General features: G+C 39.3%; 2 protein-coding genes across 2 annotated transcripts; both read left to right on the top strand.

Moving 5' to 3' along the window:
* The first annotated feature begins 4240 nt into the window (after positions 1-4240).
* Positions 4241-9384, top strand: LOC102305354 (taste receptor type 1 member 3-like). The gene is made up of 8 exons (XM_005943668.2): positions 4241-4443; positions 4546-4846; positions 4967-5323; positions 5421-5846; positions 5935-6138; positions 6249-6369; positions 7436-7806; positions 8685-9384. Exons 1-8 carry the CDS (start codon positions 4241-4243, stop codon positions 9285-9287), a joined length of 2586 nt encoding a protein of 861 aa, XP_005943730.1. The 3' UTR covers positions 9288-9384.
* A 3430-nt stretch (positions 9385-12814) lies between these two features.
* Positions 12815-17863, top strand: LOC102299759 (taste receptor type 1 member 3-like). The gene is made up of 8 exons (XM_005943647.3): positions 12815-13027; positions 13134-13434; positions 13711-14067; positions 14166-14582; positions 14671-14874; positions 14993-15113; positions 15769-16139; positions 16536-17863. The coding sequence occupies exons 1-8, from the start codon at positions 12825-12827 to the stop codon at positions 17136-17138; spliced, it is 2577 nt and encodes an 858-aa protein (XP_005943709.1). The 5' UTR covers positions 12815-12824; the 3' UTR covers positions 17139-17863.
* Positions 17864-18352: the final 489 nt, after the last annotated feature.

Below are 18352 nucleotides of genomic sequence, written 5' to 3'. Positions count from 1 at the left end.
TCATTACCAGGCCTCTGAAGAACTTCAAGTGATGTAGATCATGGGTCTGTACTCTACAAAATGCACTAGATTATGATAATTATTGTTTCTCAATTACTCTACAATCATATAATACATACAGCAAATAACATAAAAAGAATGTTGTGTGTTTATTTAGCAACATGTAGTCTACAATACATTCTTACTTGTACATGAGCTTTTATGAAAGAATTATTTGTCAGGAATGTTGTTTTGTTTGTGGTAATGTTGGTCATAACAGCATGAACTGAATAAAAATAATGATGCAATTAAACATACGGTGTGACAAAAGTGTACTATGAGGTATTTTACTTGAATATATGATACGTATATATTTTCACAGTGTGGAAATCCATTAGAAATAGAGATTCTGCACTCACTGCATCTATCCATCCATTTTCTGCCACTTCTTCACATCTGGGTTGTTGGATCAACAACCTCAACATCCCAGATGCGTAGACCTCCCGCGTCCCAGTCACTTCCTCCTCCTCTAGCTCATCTGGGGGAAAATCCTATTTCTAAAGACCAGTCATCCTTCAGAGAAGATTCAATTTGCTTTATTTTCATTTAGCACTACCTCAAAGACGCAATGTGGAAGGCAATTACGGTTCACAAGCTCACATGACGATTCATCAGTCAGTAGAGTTTTTGATGTGCTGAGGTATATTCCCCACATGGGGAGCTAGAATGGTGGCGAGGTACTTGGAAACGTTGTAGGTGGCTGTTTATACTGCTAACAATGGGGCTGAGTGGAACTAATCCTTTGTGGATCTTTGGAAGATCCACAAAGGACATCCACAACATAGAAGAGCCACCTCGACAGGAGAAGACTCAGCTATACAACTGCATCTAAAGGATAATGGTCACTCTTTCAAGAATGCCAATGTTAACATTTTGGACAGAGAAGGAAGATGGTTTGAAAGAGGACTGACAGAAGCCATCTATGTCCACTGTGATCGACCATACTTGAACAGAGGAGGTGCCATACGACATCAGCTGTCTATCAGTTACAATGTTGTTTTGAGATCCCTTCTCAGGTTCTTTAACCCCCACTCACATCTTGCGTCAGGTGACCTCAAAAGGTCACATGATAGGTTGAGGCAAGGACTCACAATGGTTTCACCCGAAACCTCTGCTAATAATGACCCACACCCCTTTTTGACACCTTGGCTCATGTGATGAAACACATGATTTTAATAGTGGGTCAAAGACCCTATTAAGGGGTAACTCCCACTAAGGTTTAAATATCTGGGACTCTCCACCATTTGGTCTTAAAACTTGTTACATCCCCCAGGAGGATGTTGGTTTTCTTCTTTCAACTAACTCCTTATGTTATGTCTTGGCTCCATCTCCTCTGTCCTGATTGGATGCTACTCACAGATATCCAGCTAATTGTCAATCAGCAGAGAGCTACTTAAGACCTGTGGAACTGTGTTTTTGGGCCCTCTGGCCATTTTGATTGCCATATCGGTGCAGGCTTGCATGCCTTTGTGACTTTTATCTGCATTTTTATGTTTTCATTTTCAGACTGCCTGTAGGGGAGAGCTGCCTTCTATTTTGACACCCTGTTTTCTCCTCTTTATGTGTTGTTAGGTAGGTTATGGTTATAGGTTGTATAGTTTTTTTCTTTTTTTCTTTGGAGTTAGGTCAATTTCTTTTATTTTCATATCAGGAATGTTTTGTTTGTTATGTTGGCCTTGGCTCTCCCTGAAATTATTCCCTCAGTCTGAACCATGATTTCAACACTAGCATGAAATAAACATTTGAAAATTAGCATCTTGGCTCCTCCTTCACTATTTACCTTTATGTTAGTCCCTTCAAACGCCCTAGACTAGCCAGGGGATGTAGCATAAATTAGGAGCTCGTCCGTAACAAACTTAGAGCAGGACTCAAGAGGAGACACAGGCGAGGAGACATGACTTTAACAAAAAAGCAGGCCTTTATTATGGCTGATGACAGAAGGCAAAACAAGAGCTAAGATGAGTGCAGACAAGAAAACTAAACTGGAAAACAGACCATGAAAACCTATGATACTGAACACTATACCAGACTATGAAACTGTGGTAAAGCTATGACACTTTGAAGACTAATTCTATGACTGTGATTATGAAAACTGTGACGACTAGCAGGGACTTTACCAGACACCAGTGAAGTGTTAATTATGGTGAGCACACAGGGACCAATAGACTGGAAGACATTTTTGAGTAACGATGCAGATAAAAAGTCAAGTCAGCAGGAGGATGATTTCATTGAATTAACTAATTTTACCAGCTTTGGTAGTGAAATGGGTGAAAATCTATCTAAAATAACAGGCTGAGCTGAAGTAGGAACTGACAATGCAGATGCTGATGGGGAAAGTTTTTTTCTTACATTACAAATTTTTTCTAGAAAGAAAGAAAAAATTTTTTTCACAATCTTCATTTGAAGAATTAGGGGCTGCAGGCAGAGCAGGAGTAATAATATCAGTAGTGTAACAATATCAGTAACGTAGCAACTTGTCCGTGACCTGGAGTGGGCACTCCACCCTTTTCTGGCTGAGAACCATGGCCTCAGACTTGGAGGTGCTAATTTTCATCCCCATCTTTCATTCTTGGCTGTGAACCACTACGGTATGGTTTCATATAAACTTGGCACAAAAAGTACATTTGTTTGATTATTTTTTTGTTGTAACAATGATCTGTGCCAATAAATGTTATACTCTTGGAAAGCCTGTTTATTTCTCCTTAACTGCTGCCACAAGGAAAATGCTTTTGTGGGTTGAGCAGCAGAACTGAGTGTATGGGTTGTGGCCATGGCTGTTGATTCTTATTTTGCTGTCATTTATTATATGATTGAAGAGTGTTTGAAAACTTTTGATCTTCTGACTTGCTATTTGTCCATCAATCAGAGGTCCACTGGATGTAATGAGAAAGACCTGGGAGGACAGGGTTAAGGACAAAAAAAGACAACAATAAAGAAATATAGTAAATTATCTACGTATAGAGCAATAGAGCATATTATCCCTTGATAAAATCCCCAATGTGTGTAGCTTTGGTCTCGGGTCCAGGATGTATTGAATTTCACTTACCTTGGAGACTTCGGCAAAGCGCCCTCGCAACACTGGCAGCAGGCTCAGTGCCACCATCTGGGCCTTCCCCCTGTAGCAACACTGCCCACTCCTGAATGTGCTGTGGCATTCCTTTGCTTTCACTTTGAACATCTCTATGATGGCCTGAGGATGGTCTCCACCCCCATCCAGTCCAGCCTCAGCATCAGTCACGGAGAGTGTAGCAGAGGCACCAGTGAGGAACCAGTCTCTACATAACCTGCCTCAGGCGCTCAGCCTGGTACTACAGCTTCTCCAGTTGCACTTGCCATATTGCCGCCTGCTCTTGCTGACAGTGCTACAACTTTCACCACCATATGCACCAGCAATAAGTCAGGCTATGTCTCCAACATTCCTTGGCTGGATTTCTGCCCAACTGTGAAACACACCAGTTCTGGGACCCCACCAAGACACACAGACAGCATTGCAGGCAAGTGATCTTTTATTTTTACAGGGATTTCCACTCTTGAGCTTTTGAACCTATTGCACCACTCTTCCTCTGCAGAAGAGCCGTAGACCAAACTCCACCACAGTATCATCTGTCCTCAATTTAGTAGAATAAAAGGGAGAATAAACAGAAAACACATAATGAGAACCCACATACTCCAACACAACTCAAACACGAGAAACCACGAATCATGACACTTATGAGATATAGTTAGACAAAAGAGAAACAAATTTCACACCACAAACAAATATCAACAAATTTCAGGAAATTACCCTGGTTAGATAACACCACTGGAACAGCATAAGCAAACATATCTCTACACATTGTGCAAAGCGAGTCGTTGCTCGAGCAAAATGTTATAAATACATTATCCTAACCATGTGAAAAACATTAAGGTATAGGAGACTGCATCATTTCTTGCTCCCACGATATTTCAAATTAAAAAATCGTTTTGGTATGATTGGAAAAAATAGATTAATCATGTCAAAAGGTTCACTTGTATTCAAATTTGATTTGTTATGTGTATGATTTGCATTTGCTTTTGCTAATGTGTCAGGTTTGGTTGGGCAAGTGAGGGAAGGCATGATGAGGACTTCCAGGTGAATTTGTATAAAACAATAATTTCCGAAACACTGACATAAGCACTCTGCTCTTATTGCTGTGGCTTCAGTCTCCCTCTTATTGGCGTCATGGCTTCATGTCTCGCTCTGCTGGTTTTGTGCTGTTTCTTTACACTGAGCTGCAGTGAGAGTTTGCCTGAATGGGTCAACAACATTTCTACCAGCCTCTTCAGTTTGTCTGGGGACATTATGCTCGGAGGGCTCTTTCCCATTAACGATGTCACCAGCAGCCTCAGTAACATAACAGAGCCCAACCAGATAAGATGTGAAAGGTAAGGATGGTTATGAACAACGCTTTCTTAACAACATGAGATTCAAAATAACTAACCCTTACTTACAATGACTTCTACTGTTTTCTGCTTGCTGCTGAACAGTGCAAATAATGTTGTACTGGGACTTGCTATATCAATGAAATACGCAGTGGATGAAATCAACGGAAATCAGACTCTCCTCCCTGGCATCAAGTTAGGTTATGAAATCTATGACACATGCAGACAATCTTCAGTAATTATAAACCCTACTCTGTCTCTCCTAACTGAAAAATCCAGCCAAGAACTACCTGTGCAGTGTAATTACACTGACCATGAGCCCAGTATAGTTGCAGTTATTGGTCCTTTTGAATCAGAAATGGTGTCAGTTATTGGAAAACTCCTGGGATTTTTTATGCTACCACAGGTTTGAATACACATACATTTTGTAGTTATCAGATTTTTTTCTCTTATTTACAAATTTGAGACTTGCAAAAATATTTTAAATGTAAAAGTAAATCGTTTCTCTTTTACATTTTCACACCAGATTAGCTATGGGGCCACCAGCGACATGTTCAGTGATAAACTTCTCTACCCGTCATTCTTTCGTACTGTGCCAAGTGATAAATGGCAAGTGGATGTCATGATAAAGCTAATACAGGAGTTTGGCTGGAACTGGGTTGCAATTGTGGGCAGCGACGAGGAGTACGGGCAACGAGGTGTGCAGATGTTCACTAAAATGACAGTAAACACATCTATCTGTGTGGCCTATCAGGGCCTGATTCCAGTGTACACTGACCCCGAACCAGCGATCGAAACCATCATAAACGATATCCAAACGACCAATGTCAGAGTGGTAGTGGTGTTTTCTCTCGCAGAGAAAGCTGAATACTTTTTTAGAGAGGTTAGTGAAACAGAGATTTAAAGTGATTCAAAAATGTATTATTTTCTGCTAATGGACAGTTTGTTCAGTACCAGTCAACCAATGCAATTTATTCCAGGTTATCAGGAGTAATTTAACAGCTGTGTGGATCGGCAGCACAAGTTGGGCAATACATACTCGAGTGACTTCCCTGCCCAACATTGAAACAGTTGGCACAATCATTGGATTTGTTGACAAAACAGACACCCTCGGCCTGTTCAAAGATTATGCAATGGAGCTTTTCAAGAAACTCAGTGAAGAGCGGACAAAGACATCCACTCCAGCCACAAATCCTGACAGTCAAAACAATCCAAACAATCGCTGCCCACAATGCTGGAATTTGTCAGTAGACAACATTAGCATAGTGGAAGCACCTGCAGTCCAGAAATCAGCTTTCAGTGTGTATGCTGCTGTTTACAGTGTAGCACAGGCACTGCATAACCTGCTGGAGTGCAATTCAACTGCCTGTAAGTGGGGATCTGGAAGCAAAATCTATCCCTGGAAGGTGATTTCTTTTATTTTTCTACTATATGAGACACTATACAAAGTTTGGAATCGAGCTTATCAGTAACAACAATAATTGCATTTTGCAGCTCTTGCAGGTTTTAAAGAACACTTCTGTTAACATAAATGGCACACGTCTAGACTTTGACAATGATGGCAATCCGAACATAGGATACAATATGATTCAGTGGATCTGGACAAACTCATCTCAAGTGAACTTTAGAAATGTGGGAGAATATACTGAACAAAAGCTGTTCCTCAACAAGTCCCTCTTTCAGTGGCACACTAAACAGGTAACGCTTGTAACTCAGAAAAATCTTCACAACTTCTAGCATGTAAAAGCTTTCATGTCCAGTTCATGATCTATTTTAAGATCTTAAATTTTGTACCGCAACCTTCACAGATTCCTGTGTCCACCTGTTCAGCAAAATGTGACAGAGGCCAGGTCCTCAGAGTCAAGGGTTTCTATTCCTGCTGTTTTGACTGCATCGACTGTTTGGCAGGCACCTACCAGGCAAATGAAGGTGATGTTGTCTCAGATGAGATTCATGCTCATACAGAGCAACCAGTAAGAATCCACAGTGTTATGTGACAGCCTTATTCCAGAATGGATTAAATTCATTTTCACCTCAAGATTTTACACATAATACTTCATGTTGGCAAAGTGAAAAAAAAATCTATGTCTTAATTCTACAAAATAAATATAAGTTTTTCTAAAAATAAAACATATAAACTGTAAATAAGTGTTCACAGCCTTTGCTCAATACTTTATTAAAGCACCTTTGGCAGCAATTACAGCCTCTAGTCTTTTTGACTATGATGCTACATTCTTGGCATTCCTGGTTTTGGGCAGTTTCTCCCATTCTTCCTTGCAGAACCTCTGAAACTCCATCGAGTTTGATGGAGCGTGTAATTGCACAGCCATTTTCAGACCTCTCCAGAAATATTCAATCGGATTCAAGTGTGGGCTTTGGCTAGGCCAATTAAGGATATTCAGAGCGGTCCCGAACCCACTCCTTTGTTATGATGCCGGTGTGCTTAAGGTTGTTGTTCTTTTGGAAGATGAACTTGAACCTGATGAATCAGAGGTCCAGAGCACTGGTTGCCTCCAGACATGACACTTGGAATTAATGTCAAACAGTTCAATCTTTGTTTTATCAGACCAGAGAATTTTGTTTCTCGTGGTCTGAGAGTCCTTCAAGTACCTTTTTGAGAAACTCCAGACAGGCTGCTATGTGCTTATTCTTGTGGAGTGGCTTCTCTCTTGCGAGTCTACCCTTCAGGCCTGATCAGTGAAGTGTTGTAGGCATGGTTGTTGCTCTCACATACACTGCAACTATGGAACCTTATATAGACAGATGTGTCCCTTTCCAAATCATTAGGTTTTGTTAATTAGGGCAATACATTTCTCCTCTTCAAATCAGGGGAATGATTTTCTTATCTCTTTCTGTGTAAAAAGGCATAAAAATGAAGTAAGTCACACATGTAGCCTGTGCAAGATAGGATCTCTAAATGGTGCGTGTGTGTACTGTTGTGATGTTTTATTTTGCTTTTTAATTTAGCCATATTTTTGTGCTTTCCCAATCATAGACGACACCCAGTGTACTAAATGTCCCAACGGTCAGTGGTCCCAGCATCGCAGCACGAACTGCACTGACCCCATCTTTAAGTTTTTCACCTGGGACAGCGAGGATGCTGTGATAATGATGCTGGTTGGTACCCTGCTGTTGATATGTCAGGGGTCAGTGGGTATCATGTTCCTGATCCACCGAGGAACCCCCCTGGTAAAGGCCTCAGGGGGACCCTTGAGTTTTGTGGCTGTGCTCGGCCTGATGGGAGCCAATCTCAGTCTGCTGCTCTTCCTGGGGGAGCCAAGGGATGTGGTCTGCCGTCTTCAGCTGCCCTTCACTTCCATTTTCCAGACTGTCACCCTCTCCATTATCCTGTCCATCTCACTACAGGTGAGTTAATACTGGTGAAATACTGCCCCACAATGGCAGTGTGCAGAAACGGCAGAATCAGTTAAAGAACATGCTCGATAAAATACAGATAGAAGGTATGCAGTGTGTTAATTTTTCTGTCTTCCCTAAGCTTTCCAGTCTTCAATAATTTTTGTTGCTAACTTTAATTTGATAATTGCTACTGACACATACTTACACAAATTAGAGATATCACATGTATTTATTGGCCAGTTTTCAAGGAACGTTTACTTTTGCAAGACAGACCAGATATATAGCATGACACAGAAACAAAACCGTTCAAGAGCTATTAATATGTATATACTCCCATCAATAAAAGAAAATCTACATTTTCAATTTAATACATGCAGTTTAAATAAAACCCCACAAAATTGTGTAAAACATAGTAAAAACATCAGTCATGATCAGTGTGTGGTGTCAAGAAAAGGGATTTCAGTAAGAACTTTACAAATAATACACCAACAGCAAAAAACGATCATAAATTGTAAAAAGGTGGCATTTTACATATAAAAGGTCAAAGGTCAATTTAACTGCTACGGCTCAGTATTTTGCAAAAACATTTTTCTGTCTAATGTCTATGAGGCAGTTGTAACCATTTGGCTTGATGCTCAGCTTCATCTTCATTGCAGTGTTTCCACATTTTAGAATTTTTACCTTATTTTCAGCGTAAAATGTAACTTGACAGGTTTGTGGAGGCATACAAGTGTAATCTACTTTAGATTTCTCAAAAAGATTCAGAAGTTGTTTTTAGTGAAAGCGCATAAAAGCACAAGCGCTTTTGGACAAAACACATAATGTAATATAAGAAAAATAAAAAATAAAGATATAATCAGGATGATAACTTCTTCTTTTTTTAACAGATAATTTGCGTGACAGAGTTCCCAGAGATGGCTGCCTCTCACCTGCATTTGTTAAGAGGCCCTGTGAGCTGGCTGTTTGTGCTGATCTGCTGCGCTGTGCAGGCTGGTCTCTGTGGCTGGTTTGTTCAAGAAGGACCTTCATTGTCTGAATATGTGGCAAATATGACAATAGACTTTGTAGAATTCTTCCTCTCGTGTCCTGTTTCATCCTTGACTGGATTTGCTTTAATGCAAGTTTTCAATGGTGCAATGGCCCTTGCATCATTCATATGCACCTTCATAGCAGTGGAGCCTCTTCATCAGTATAACTTAGCCAGAGACATCACCTTTTCCACCCTGACCTACTGTGTCATTTGGGTGATCTTTATTCCTATCTACGTAGGCAACAACAGTGATAATAACAAGAACAGGTCAATTGTCCATGTTTATTTCAGCCTAGCAAGCAACTTTGGACTGCTGGCAGCCTACTACTTTCCAAAATGTTACTTCTTGTTAAAGAAACCTGACTTAAACACACCAAAGTACTTCTGTACCTTCTTAGAGGGCGTCCCACCAACTCAAACTCAAGAAGAGCAACAGCCAAAAGCAGAGGAAGGACAATAAACAACTGAGCTTCTTATTAAGAAAATCAAAGAATCTCAAAATTCCATAGCTTTTGCTTTCTATGAGGATAGGAATGATTGAGTAATTTGCAGCATAGTTCAGTACACCACAAAAGAAACTAGATAATATTATAAAAATAGTTGTTTCTGAATTACTCTACAATCACGTAATACATACAGCAAATAACACAGAAAGTGCATTGCATTTATATAATAATGTGTAGTCTGCAAAAGAGTTTAAAATAGATTTGTACCTGTAAACTATCTTATTCAAGAATTTTTTTTTCTATATTTCTTTTGTTTGTGTTACTGCAGTTTCATGAACTGGATGAAAATAATGAAGCAATTAGACATACTGTACTGTGACAGTTTTTTATCTCTAACACTGGATTTTTAACCTACAATGTTTGTCATTTAAAAATATAATAATTGCTTTTCTCTTTAAAAATACTCTCAAGTTATCTAAAAGTAAAATTGTTATGTACACAATTCTGCCTCAGAGTAATACACATTAAATTATCAAAATCTTGATACACTGACTAAGTTTGGGTTTAATCTTTTCTCTGGTAAAGACAGATTGTAAATTTATTGTTGTGAAACTGGTTCCGTCTTTTTTTTCTTTTTTGCATTAATACTTGTGGTGTGAACTTCATAAATAATATAGAATGTGTTGTACACTATTGTACTTGCAGTGTATTTTCATCTTAAATACATTAAAATACTAGTCAAAAATATTTGACATGCTCAGTACAAAACCTGAGAGCTATTTATTACTAAATAAAGCTGCCATATTGTGTGTGTGTGTGTGTGTGTGTGTGTGTGTGTGTGTGTGTGTGTGTGTGTGTGTGTGTGTGTGTGTGTGTGTGTGTGTGTGCATGAGAAGCAAATCTTTAAGACCACAGAGGGAGAAACTGAGGAACTCTGCAGTGACATCAGAGTGCACACAGGTGAGTAAGTGTGTATCCAACCGCTTCCAGGTGCCACAGGCAAGAAAAGCTTTGAGGCCATAATTTTCAAACATATATCCACATGATTTGCAATGCTGAGTTGTACTTAGCCTAAACACTTCTCACACTCAAGCTTCCATCTGTATCACTGACCAAGGAAAACTAATTGTCATTATCTATATTAATATTCTCAATATATTTATTAGAAACATATATTTGTGTATTATACTACATTTTGTAATCCCTTCAATGTGTGATATCATGTGACTGCTTATCCATGGCAGTTAGAACACATGCTTCAGTCCACCACCCCGGTCTGCCAATCCAGAGGTACTGCCCCCTGATCTCTACACAACATTGTAGAGGCGTGTCAACCAAGAAAGCCCCAGTGTTCCCAGTCTCCCTTGGAATGCTCTTGAAGCTCTGCCGGAGGTGTGAGTTGAAGATCTCTCAGACCAGGGCCTCTGCCAAGTGTTCCCAGAGCACCCTCAACCACCCCACCAATGGACTCCAAGAAGGCTGGGTACTCTGAACGTTGTTCAGTGCATAAGCACAGATGACAGACAGGGCACGTTCCCTGACCCAAAGGTGCTGGGAACAAACCCTCTGATTCCAGTGCCTAAGCTGTGCTTTGAGGTGAGCCCGACTATATCTAGCCGGTAACTCTCAACCTTAAGCACTAACTCAGCCTCCTTCCCCACAAGAGAGATAACATTCCATGTCCTAATTGCTAGTTTTGGTAGTCACGCAATGCCCATCTTTCTGTAGGCCCATAGTGTAATTTGAATTCTTGAATGATGTTGTAATAGATATCAGCTTAACAACTAAAATTATGGCTGTGGTGTTCAATGCGTTTAATTATCAAATATTGCTTTTCTGATTTACACCTTTTAATTTCGTACTTGTAAGTAGTTATAAGTTTTCTATGAGATACCTTATGATAAAAAAAACAATGGCTTGTGTTTTTTCAAACCCCTGTTACCAAAGATTTCCTGTAATAGTAAAAGAAGGCAAAAAAGAAAAAAAAACTTCAAAGCTGATTTAAAATGTGTTTAAATGGACATTTAAAAGGAGCTTACTTTGTAAGTCTGCTGAAGGCTTATGCAAATATCTTGGGAGGAAATATTTAATTTGCTTTGTGGATGAGCAACATTGCATGCAAATAAACATACCAAGCCAACAGTGAGGGAAATATATGACATGATATTTCAAAACAATGTGCTTACTAGACCCAGCTCTGGATAGTCACGTTTTCAGGGGTTGAAAAAACTGAAAAGTTAATCAAAAACACTCAAGATACAAGGTTTTGGTTTAATAGAGTCTTAGCAAGGAGGCATAATGGAATTTAATGTGTAAGATTGTTTAAGTGTCATTGTTTGTATGTGGATTGAAGAGGGGATAACCAAATTTCTGAAGACTGCAGGCAGAATACTTAACAAAAAGTCCCAGACCTTTTCAAATAAAAGGGGAGCATAACAGACAACATGGCATTGGACACAAGGATGACTGCAGTATGTACACAAACAAGACCGATTAAGGATACAGGATAGCTGGGAGAATGAACCACAGGTGCAGACTAAGAGGAAACTGAAAGGAAGGTAAACTCAACATGAAAGCAACCACCTACCAACTACCTACCATTAAAGTAAAACAGGAAATATGACTGTAAGAAGTCTTACATGAAAACGAAGACGGAGGTAAGGAAGACATAAACACTGAAAGAGGAAAGAAGAGGCAGTCAAACACTGTGGGAAATACACATGAGAATTTGCATAATTATGATGCACATTGTTCCTTCAGTGGGCTGGTTTCAGTCATTATGCAAATGTACTGTTTATAAGACTGGGGAAACCTGCAGTCAGCTGAGACTGAAGAAGTCACTTGGATGAGTGACGCTACGTTTCTCCCACTGAAAACGCTACGCCCAGATGAACAGAATCAAACTTTTGGAGATGTACTTCCCCGGATGATTGAGCATGCATCAAGAGATCCATAAAAACCAGAACTCACACAATACAACAGTAAAAAAAAATGTAACAGAAAACCTTGAAATAAAAACAGAGTTCAGCAATAGCACAAGAAATAAGTCTCACTTTTAGAATATTAAAGAAATTCAAATAAGAATCCTAAATTTAATAAATACTACCCAAACTCAAATACCACAAGAACTCTAGAATACCAGAATGATTATGAAATCTAAAAAAAAAAATAAATAAATAAATTAAAAAACTCTAGAACAGCAGAGAGAATAGAAATCTCTTAATGAGAGCCCTAAAAGTCCAAAGCAACTCAAAACTCAAAGATCCAAACCAGGAATCATGATACTCATGATAGATAATTATTCCAAAGACAAACAAATTTCAAACCACAAACAAATTCTATGAAAATACTCCGGAAAGATGAACACTGCAGACATACACACAAACACACAAAAGTGCAAAGTGAATCTTTTTTCTCAGAAAACCATAGAGGTTGTAAATATGTCTGTGTGAGAACACAGGTGAATTTGCATAAAACCACCTACATGATGCACTGACATAAAAATACGCTGCTGTCATTGCTGTGGCTTCATTCGCTTGCTTATCAGTGTCATGGCTTCATGTCTCGCTCTGCTGGTTTTGTGCTGTTTCTTTACACTGAGCTGCAGTGAGAGTTTGCCTGAATGGGTCAACAACATTTCTACCAGCCTCTTCAGTTTGTCTGGGGACATTATGCTCGGAGGGCTCTTTCCCATTAACGATGTCACCAGCAGCCTCAGTGAAATAACAGAGCCCAACCAGATAAGATGTGAAAGGTAAGGATGGTTGTGAACAACCCTTAATAATAACATGAGACTCTAATCGTGTATGCTAACCCTGACTTACCACAATATTTACTGTTTTCTGCTTGTGGGTAAACAGTGTAAATAAGTTTGGACTGGGACTTGCTATAGCCATGAAATACACAGTGGATGAAATCAACGGAAATCAGACTCTCCTCCCAGGCATCAAGTTAGGTTATGAAATCTATGACACATGCACAAAATCTTTAATTATTATAAACCCTACTCTGTCTTTCCTAACTGAAAAATCCGACCAAGAACTACCTGTACAGTGTAATTACACCGACTATGAAACCAGTACAGTTGCAGTGATTGGTCCTCTTGACTCAGAAATGGTGTCAGTCATTGGAAAACTCCTGGGATTCTTTTTGATGCCACAGGTTTGAATACACATACATCTTAAGATTTGCAGCATAGTTTCTATTAATGCAAAGATCTGACAATAAATATTTCAAATGTAAAAGTAATTCTTACAAGTCGATCAAAGGATTTGTGCCAGGTTATATCACAGAAAAATTAACTTGTTCTTTTATTGCCTGATCTTTAGATAATTGTTTTTTTGTTTTGTTTTTAACCTTGAAAATGATATATTAGGTCTTACATGTCAATAGTGATTAGAGTTATCTCTGATTTTCTGTTTTTAATTTTCACACCAGATTAGCTATGGGGCCACCAGTGACAGGTTCAGTGATAAACTTCTCTACCCGTCATTCTTTCGTACGGTGGCCAGTGACAAATGGCAAGTGGATGTCATGATACAGCTAATACAGGAATTTGGCTGGAACTGGGTGGCAATTGTGGGCAGTGATGAGGCATATGGGCGACGAGGTGTGCAGATGTTCACCAAATTGGTAGAAAAAACATCTGTCTGTGTGGCCTATCAGGGCCTGATTCCAGTGTACACTGACCCCGAACCAACAATCAAAACCATCATAAACAATATCCAAATAACCAATGTTGGAGTGGTAGTGGTGTTTTCTCTTCCAGAGCAAAGTGAAATCTTTTTTAGAGAGGTTGGTGAAACAGAGATTTAAAGCAGCTAAGAACTGTATTAATTTCTATTAGTGCATGGAGTTTGTTCAGTACCAGTCAATCGTTTAATTTTTTCCAGGTTATCAGGAGTAATTTAACAGCTGTATGGATCGGCACCACAAGCTGGGCCATCGATGCTCGAGTGACTTCTCTGCCCAACATTGAAACAGTCGGCACAATCATTGGATTTGTTGACAAAACAGACACCCTCGGCCTGTTCACCAATTATGCAATGGAGCTCTTCAAGAAACTCAGTGAAGAGCGGACAAAGACATCCACTCCAACTATAAATCCTGAGAATCCAAATGATCGCTGCCCACAATGCTGGAATTTGTCAGTAGACAACATTAGCATAGTGGAAGCACCTGCAGTGCAGACATTAAGTTTTAGTGTGTATGCTGCTGTTTACAGTGTAGCACAGGCACTGCATAACCTGCTAGAATGCAATTCAACTGCCTGTAAGTGGGGATCTGGAAGAAAAATCTATCCCTGGAAGGTGATTTATTTTTTCTAATTTATAGACCGTTGTATTTAAAATCAAGCTTATCAACAATAACAAAATGAGTTAAATTACATTTTTACAGCTGTCTGAGGCTTTAAGGAACACTTCTGTTAACATAAATGGCACACATATAGAGTTTGACAAATATGGTGACCCGAACATAGGATATGGTGTGATTCAGTGGATCTGGACAAACTCATCTCAAGTGGACTTTAGAAATGTGGGAGAATTTACTGAACAAAAGCTGTTCTTCAATAAGTCCCTCTTTCAGTGGGACACTAATCAGGTAACTTATTAGTTAACTTATTAGAAAAATATGTACAACTTATGTAAAAAAACTTTAATATCCAGGTCACGATCCAGTTAGAGATCTTGGATTTTCTTTTTTACCACAAACTATGCAGGTTCCCGACTCCACCTGTTCAGCAATGTGTGGCAAAGGCCAGGTCCACAGAGTCAAAGGCGTCTACTCCTGCTGTTTTGACTGTATTGACTGTTTGGCAGGCACCTACCAGGCAAATAAGGGTAATGTGGTAGTCTCAGATATCTGATGTTGCTTATTTGCTTCCTTGTCAAGATATTCAGTGCATCTAGAATCCACAACGGTACGCTTCTTTAATATGTTGCTATGTGACAGCCTTATTCCAGAATGGATTAAATTCATTTTCATTTCAAAATTCAAGATTCTTGCTCATATCTAAGGATATAAATGTCAACAGATTTATTTAAAACAGAATAAAAACAGGTAAACATAAAGAGCCTTTCACTGTCCTAATAAATACAAAATCTACCTGTTGCACCTGTAAAAATTCACAATTAAAATGCGGTAACTAGTTTTAATCTGTGATAATCACAGAGTTAAAATAGTATTCAGTAGATGTGCAGACATTATATTTGAACCTTTTTTGTGCTGAAAGGAGACCTTCAAGACTCACTGTATTCAGGCAATTAATGCATCTTCTTTGCAGTATTTAGCTAAATCAATGACTTGTAATACTAGATTAAAAACACAAATGAGAAAGTTGTATCATTTTCTTGTCTTTATCTGCAAATCAGCATAATCCATAACATGTCACTGATGTGTGACAGGATCCCTAAATGGTGTGTGTATGTTGTTTGTTTGGTTGGTTGATTTTTCGTTTTTAATGGAACCAAATTTTTTGTGCTTTCTCGGTCATAGACGACACCCAGTGTACTAACTGTCCTTACCGCCAGTGGTCCCAGCATCGCAGCACGAACTGCACTGACCCCATCTTTAAGTTTTTTACCTGGGGCAGTCAGGATGCTGTGATAATGATGCTGGTTGGTACCGTGCTTTTGGTATGTCAGGGGTCAGTGGGTATCGTGTTCCTGATGCACCGAGGAACCCCCCTGGTAACGGCCTCAGGGGGACCCTTGAGTTTTGTGGCTGTGCTCGGCCTGATGGGAGCCAATCTTAGTCTGCTGCTCTTCCTGGGGGAGCCAGGGGATGTGGTCTGCCGTCTTCAGCTGCCCTTCACTTCCATTTTCCAGACTGTCACCCTCTCCATTATCCTGTCCATCTCACTACAGGTGAGTTAAGAATGGTGAAACACTGCCCCACGATGGCATTGTGCAGAAACTTCAGAATCAGTTAGAGAAAAAGCAGATAGAAAGCATGCAGTGCTTTAATTCTTCTCTCAGCTTTCCCGCCGTTTTTAAGTTTGTTTTAAAAAATATTTTGATTATTGCTTATGGCACATCCAATTAGAGACATCGTGTGTAATTAGAGACAGTTTCTATTGTACTTTTAATTTTGTACCTTAATTGCAGCAGTATTCAACTTTGAAGCAAATAGCTGACATGAATGAACTATTGATCTATAAGAATCTCATTTGTTGGTTAAATATGTCTAACTTTATTACATTATTTTAGGCCTTTCCATAAGATCTTACGAATGCTTAGAACCCAACCTTTCTTTTCAAACAGATACTCTATGTGACAGAGTTCCCAGAGATGGCTGCCTCTCACCTGCATTTGTTAAGAGGCCCTGTGAGCTGGCTGTTTGTGCTGATCTGCTGCGCTGTGCAGGCTGGTCTCTGTGGCTGGTTTGTTCAAGAAGGACCTTCATTGTCTGAATATGTGGCAAATATGACAATAGACTTTGTAGAATCATTCCTCTCGTGTCCTGTTTCACCTTTGATTGTATTTGCCTTAATGCAAGGTTTCAATTATGCAATGGCCCTTGCATCGTTCATATGCACCTTCATGGCAGTGAAGCCTCTTCATCAGTATAATCTAGCCAGGGACATCACCTTTTCCACCCTGATCTACTGTGTCATTTGGGTGATCTTTATTCCTATCTACGTAGACAACAACAGAGATAATAACAAGAACAGGTCAATTGTCCATGTTTATTTCAGCCTAGCAAGCAACTTTGGACTGCTGGCAGCCTACTACTTTCCAAAATGCTACTTGCTGTTAAGGAAACCTGACTTAAACACACCAAAGTACTTCTGTACCTTCTTAGAGGGCGTCCCACCAACTCAAACAGAAGAGGAGCCACAGCCAAAAGCACAGGAAGGACAATAAACAAACTGTTCATAAAGTAAATGAAAGAATGTGAAAAAAGGACAGCAATAGTTGTGTAATGTATACCATGAGACTGTACTCTACAAAATACACTAGATTAGATATAATAATGATATAATAATCATTGTTTCTCAATCACACCACAATTATGTAAATTATACACCAAATAGTGTAGAATGAATATATTGCAGGTGCCAGTTTAGCTCAGTGGGATGAGAAGGCAACCATATGCCGAGTGGCTGCCGGCCCAGGTTTGAATTCAACCTCCCCTTTGCTGCATGTCTTCCCCTCTCTCCCTCAACTTTCCTGTCAATCTTTACTGTCCCTATCAAATAAAAATGCCAAAAAGAAGAAGAAGAAGTTATTTTTATTTAGTAACATGCAATCTATAATAGATTATTCGTCTAAGAAATTATTATTTTTCAGGTTCATATTTTGTTTGTGTTGATGTTGGTGACAAAAGTATTTACTGAATTAAAGTAATGCTGTAATTAAACAATGTAGTGTGAAATTTTTACTCTAACATTATTGGTTGTAGTTTAGAAACCTACTATTAGAGATTTAATGGCATTTTGCTTTAGAATAATCTCACTCTCAGTGATCACGTCATGCAGACAATTTTGCTTCAGAATAATAAACATTAAATTATTTCAATTTTATTATTGTGTCACTGACTAATTTTGGGTTTGACCTTTTATCTGGTAAATCTGGGAGATCGTGGCTTAAGAGTTGGGTGTTTCTCTTGTAACCGGAAGGTTGCCGGTTCGAGCCCTGGCTCGGACAGTCTCGGTCATTGTGTCCTTGGGCAAGACACTTCACCTACTGCCTGGTGATGGCCAGAGGGGCCGATGGCAGCCTCGCTTCTGTCAGTCTGCCCCAGGGCAGCTGTGGCTACACCTGTAGCTTCCTCCACCAGTGTGTGAGAGTGAATGAATAGTGGCATTGTAAAGCGCTTTGAGGGTCCCGAAAAGCGCCATATAAATGCAATCCATTATTATAAATATTGTATTGCAAATTACTGCTGTATAACTCTTTTAGTACTAGAATGTATTGTACACTACTGTACTTGAATTGTATATGGATTCTAAATACATTAAAACAGGAGTCCAAAGTTTTTGACATGCTTAGTACAATAAAACCTGAAGGCTATTTTTGACTAAATGTACTTAGCACACAAATTTACCAATAATTGTAGCATGAATTGTGTGTGTGTG

This window comes from Haplochromis burtoni, unplaced genomic scaffold (genome assembly GCF_018398535.1).
Source record: "Haplochromis burtoni strain Fernald_Lab_line unplaced genomic scaffold, NCSU_Asbu1 Contig_378, whole genome shotgun sequence".
Taxonomy (NCBI): domain Eukaryota; kingdom Metazoa; phylum Chordata; class Actinopteri; order Cichliformes; family Cichlidae; genus Haplochromis; species Haplochromis burtoni.
This window is presented reverse-complemented; position numbering and strand designations above follow the sequence as displayed.

Bases quoted from the DNA above. Each gene is read 5' to 3' on its own strand.
- LOC102305354 (XM_005943668.2), top strand. From the start codon at position 4,241: ATGGCTTCATGTCTCGCTCTGCTGGTTTTGTGCTGTTTCTTTACACTG. The intron at 4,847-4,966 runs GTTTGAATACAC...TTTTCACACCAG, and splicing joins GATTTTTTATGCTACCACAG to ATTAGCTATGGGGCCACCAG. The intron at 7,807-8,684 runs GTGAGTTAATAC...TTTTTTTAACAG, and splicing joins TCCTGTCCATCTCACTACAG to ATAATTTGCGTGACAGAGTT.
- LOC102299759 (XM_005943647.3), top strand. From the start codon at position 12,825: ATGGCTTCATGTCTCGCTCTGCTGGTTTTGTGCTGTTTCTTTACACTG. The intron at 13,435-13,710 runs GTTTGAATACAC...TTTTCACACCAG, and splicing joins GATTCTTTTTGATGCCACAG to ATTAGCTATGGGGCCACCAG. The intron at 14,068-14,165 runs GTTGGTGAAACA...AATTTTTTCCAG, and splicing joins GTGAAATCTTTTTTAGAGAG to GTTATCAGGAGTAATTTAAC.